The sequence below is a fragment of the Triticum aestivum genome, chromosome 2A (assembly GCF_018294505.1).
Source record: "Triticum aestivum cultivar Chinese Spring chromosome 2A, IWGSC CS RefSeq v2.1, whole genome shotgun sequence".
In the NCBI taxonomy this organism is placed as follows: Eukaryota; Viridiplantae; Streptophyta; class Magnoliopsida; order Poales; family Poaceae; genus Triticum; species Triticum aestivum.
In genome coordinates this window covers 21,522,996-21,527,737 of record NC_057797.1, presented here as the reverse complement: position 1 = coordinate 21,527,737, position 4,742 = coordinate 21,522,996, and the positions used below count along the sequence as shown (strand labels likewise).

General features: G+C 51.5%; 1 protein-coding gene across 1 annotated transcript; it reads right to left on the bottom strand.

Annotated features, from left to right (window-relative positions):
• Positions 1-3,496: 3,496 nt before the first annotated feature.
• Positions 3,497-4,069, bottom strand: LOC123187133 (flowering-promoting factor 1-like protein 5). Its single transcript, XM_044598911.1, has one exon. The coding sequence runs from the start codon at positions 4,019-4,021 to the stop codon at positions 3,677-3,679; it is 345 nt and encodes a 114-aa protein (XP_044454846.1). The 5' UTR covers positions 4,022-4,069; the 3' UTR covers positions 3,497-3,676.
• Between the last annotated feature and the right edge of the window lie 673 nt (positions 4,070-4,742).

The window sequence follows — 4,742 nt, the reverse complement described above, 5'->3', positions numbered from 1 at the left end:
CATGGCTGTGAGAAGGGCACTGTCGGCGGCCCGTCCACGGGAGGTGCGGGTCGTGCACCAGCGCGCGCACGGGCCTCTCCGCCACGGGCTCGGACCAGAAGAGCGCATGTGCGGTTGGGAGGAGAGAGAAGAGAAGAATCATGCATGTGATTGATCAAGTGCATGTCCGGATTCTGATTTTGATTTTGTTGGTTTTTTCTCATTTTCTTTCTTCTACAGGGTACCAATGCCGCTAGTTAATTTTTCCTTATAAAACTTTGTTATTTGGTTTATATTTTATTTATTACTTTATATTCTTTCTTCTTTAAGAGTAATACCAATGCCACTAATTCATTGTTTATTGTGAAAGTTTTTTTTGTGAAAAAATCACTATCGTATGCTTTTGCACGTTATAGTAAAGCACATTTTCTTGTGTATTGTGTGAAAATTTTACCTTAGTTTATTTTTTTATAATTTACCTTTTATTAAAGCACAATTTTTTTGTATATCGTATGCGTTTGCACGTTATAGCAAAGCACAATTTTTCTAAGGAAGAATCAGTTTTTTTTTGTATATCTTATGCTTTTGTACGTTATAGCAAAGCAAAAAAAATTTGTACATTAAAATAAAACCAATGCCACTAATTCATTCTTCCTTATATTTTTTTTAATTATTTTGCTTCTTTTTTAAGGGCATTACCAATGCCACTAATTAATTCCTTCTTTGGAAACTTCTTTTTGTGAAAAATCCCACATTATATGCTTACTCTTGCATATTATAAAATAGAGCTACTTTTGTGTAAGTTTTGTGCAAATTTTGTCATTGTTTGTTTTATTTTATTATTTTCCTTCTTAAAGGGTAGTACCAATGCTACTAATTCATTCTTCACAAGATTTTTTTTTGTTTTGTTTTATTTTTTAGTATTAATATAAGGGGAATGAGAATCCTAGAGAAAGAGGAAGGAGGCCGGGCCTTTGGATCTTGATCGGGCGGTGGAGTGGTGGAGACGAATTGAGTGAACGCCCAAAAACAATTAGTCGCCTATCTAATAATAGCCCCCGTAAGTTGCTTTTGAGCCACTCTTTCTATGACAAAGTGAAAATCAATCTCTATATGTTTTGTTCTGGCATGAAAAACAGGGTTAGCAGATAAATATGTGGCACCCAAGTTATCACACCATAAATAAGGAGCCTTGACATTTCTCACACCGAGCTCCTTTAGCATGGACTGCACCCATTTGACATGTTCGCGGATTTTTATTACATAGCAAATATATATCTAATCTAAAAAAGAAAAATATATAGTAAATTTCGGCGAAGTTCGGCTAAACACGCCTAAATTTCGGCAAACTTGGGTATATATTTGACATGTTCACGGATTTTTATTACATAGCAAATGTATATCTAATCTAAAAAAGAAACTGGCTGAACGTGGAGTAGTCGCCGTCGTCGCCGCCATCCTCGCCGCCGCCGTCGTCGTCGTTGGCTGGACCCCTGCCCGGCGTCGCCATGGCGGACTGGTGGCGGCAGCAGCGCGTCGTCGTCGTCGCTGTCGTCGATGACGACGACGACTCCTTCGTCGCGGCCCCGGCGGCGCTGTGCGAAGCGCCGCAGGGCGGCGCACTGGCGCTCCCTCGCCATCTTCAGGGAGTCCTGGCGCGCCCATTCCAGGGCCGCGTCGTCGTCGAGCTCCACGTCGTCGTGCTCCGTCTTCACGGTGGGGAGACCTGGCTTCGTCGTCATCGGCACGAGCCCCGGCTCCGTATTTGTCTTGACGAAGCGCGGAGGAGCCGACGAGGAAGCGCGCCGACCACCCTTGTTGATGACGATGCCGGCGCTGCAAGTGCGCCGGCCGAGCGGCGTCTCCGCCGCGGGCTCGGCCTTAACGCCGAGCAACGCCGGAGAGCCGGAGGAGTGGGAAGAAGAGCGCGAGGAGCAAGAAGAGGAGGAGCCGAACCTCCTGGGCATCCATTGCCCGTCGCGTCGGCGGTGGGCCCGGTTGGCCACCCTCGCCGGGGGGTATGCCAACGGCGGGTTGTTGCCGCCCTCGAGGTGCGTCAGCACGCCCTCGAGCGTGCGGCCGGGGACGCCCCACCACAGGTGGCGCCCCTTGCTGTACTTCAGGCCGCCCACAACCTGCGCCCCATTGGTGGACGCCAGCCTCTGCTGCTGACCGTGCTCGAAGTACGCCGCCAACGCCGCGTGATTGTCGGCGGCGTACTGGGGGAGCGCGAGCTGGTTGTCGGTGAGGGAGGCGGGCACGATCTCTACCTCAGCGGCGAAGTAGGAGGGGCGCGCCACGGCGTCGGGCAACGGGGGAATGGACACTCCGCCGTTGCTGAGCCTCCACCCCGTCGACCCGGCGCGCATGTCCGGCGGCGCCGGGATATTGGCCTTGAACAGGAGCTACGACTCCTGTTCGCGGAGCGAGCGGCGGCCGAAGCTGTTGGCCGCGACCTCGTCTCCGAGGAAACGTTCAGCCATTGGGGGAGGAAGAGGGAGGGCTCGGTGGCGGCGCACGGGAGAGGAAAAGGGAGGGCTCGGCGACTGCGCACGGGAGAGGTAGAGCTCGGCGGCTAGGGCTGGTGTGGCCAGAGGCGAGGGAGGCCACCGGCTTATATAGCCGCGCCGAGCCCGTGTGTACGCGTGCGAGGGAGGGGAGGCGTCGGTGCGCCGCCCCGTGACGCCGCCCGTGAGGAATCAATGGCAACGCTGACCGGCGGCAGCCATGCCATTGATTCCCCGTGGGAAACCGAGGAGTTGGGGGAAGACGAGGCGCGGTGTCGCTGACCCGGCTAGCCCGCGGCTCTTTCGCGCCAAAACCGCTTGCCCCGGCGCCCCCGGGCGCCCCCTAGCACGCCGGGTTTGGCCTGGGTCCGCCGGCGCTGATTTCGGCCCAGGCCAGCGAAAATCGGGCTCCTGGGGCGCGACTGGGCCGTTTTTTCGGAGCCGGCGTGAAAAAATCGCCTGGGAAAGCCTTTCTGGGGGCGCGGCTGGATATGCTCTGATGTACTACTTTGTAAGGTCTTCGTAAATAATTAATAAAATGACTGGATGCATTTTGTAGATGCAGAGGCCGGGGTCATTCTTCTTTCGCTAAAAAAATGCAAAATTTCTAAAAACGATAGGAGCAATCAAATGCATCCCTTGCTTGGTTTCAGCCATTTGCAGCTGCATGCACTATTGTGTGGATGCAGCCTGGCCACGTGGAGTTACTTGTAGCCATGCATGCACAACCAGAAAATTCGCCAGGTTGCTTTTACTCCCTCGGTTCCTAAATATTTGTCTTTTTAGAGATTTTAACAAGTGACTACATACGAAGCAAAATGAGGGAATCTACACTCTAAAATATGTCTATATACATCCGTATGTGGTAACCATTTGAAACCTCTAAAAAGACAAATATTTAGGAACGGGGCGAGCAGTTGACAAACACGTATAACCATGCCAACAAAAGTAACAAACACAACCGAGACTCAATCAAATACAAAAAGCTGACACCAGCTAACAGGAGAAATTCGGAGACGTACAAAAGCATCATCTGACATCATACAGTATAATGCATAAACTGTTAGTACATCGATCACTCACATACAACACGTACGCACACCATTTTGTACGTGCGCTTATTTGCATAACAGAGTACAGCCTGGCGGGGGAAAGTAGCTAGGTACGTAGAAGCATCTTGCAAGAATGGTTCAGACGATGTCGACGACCTTGAAGTGGTGTCGGTTCTTGACGACGACGTCGTACATGTGGGTGGAGCGGAACCGCGCAAATTCGCGCGGGAGGGCGATGAGGTCGACCCCGCCGTCACGACGGTGGAGCTGCACGATGTCTCCGTTTTCGTAGTAGCGCTCCCAACCGAGCGACCCCAGCCGCCGCTCCAGCACCTCCAGCGAACGCATCGGCTCGTTCGCCGGTACGTACACCAGCGCCTTATTGCGGCCGCCCACGCTCCGGTCCGTTGACGACCCTCCGGCTGCGCTCTGCAGCTCCATCACCCCGTCCTTTCGGAACACCCACACACCCCCCGCCGCCATGGATGAAGTTTATATCAGTCTTTCTTTGCCCTGCGAGGCTAGAGAGAGTGGCACTCCTCTATGGGTATATGTATATGTGCTTCGTGCGCGCTAAAATAGTCAGTGATCGTTTTTGACATCCCACTGGACAGTAGGTGCCAATAATGCATGCGAGGACACTGGGCCTTCACGTGGAGGCAGGGGCAGCAGCAGCAGGCTGGTTATCTCTCTCCTGCTGCTGCCAGATTTTGGGTGCAATAGTAAGGCAAGTTGGCGATCAATAATAGTGTTCCATGTGCCCAATTACGGATGTACAGGGTCGCGGTTGAGGGCGACACCTCAATTGGTCGCTCCCAGCAACGGCATGATTTCCATTTGGAGCTCGCACCACGTGGGGTTATTAGGGATGCCAAATCAAGATTGCTGTACGCCAAATCTGTCCCTGCGCGACGTGACTGCCAGCGTGTGGCCGCCACATGTGGCTGCCAGATATATCCATGCTGGTTCGTTTGAATCTGGAAGGCCGACGAAAATGTCCGGAGCTGTCCAATGCAGCCAGCAAATTTGAAACTTAAAAAAGCTTAACGCAAATAAAACATTTAAAAATATAAGCTTAATAGACAAAACACACCGCTCAAAGTCCACTTACATTAAAACTTAATTAAAACAGTAGATAAAACTTAGAGAAATACCGCAACCTGCATCCATAGACGTTGCCGTCCTCGGCCAGGTCGACAGATGC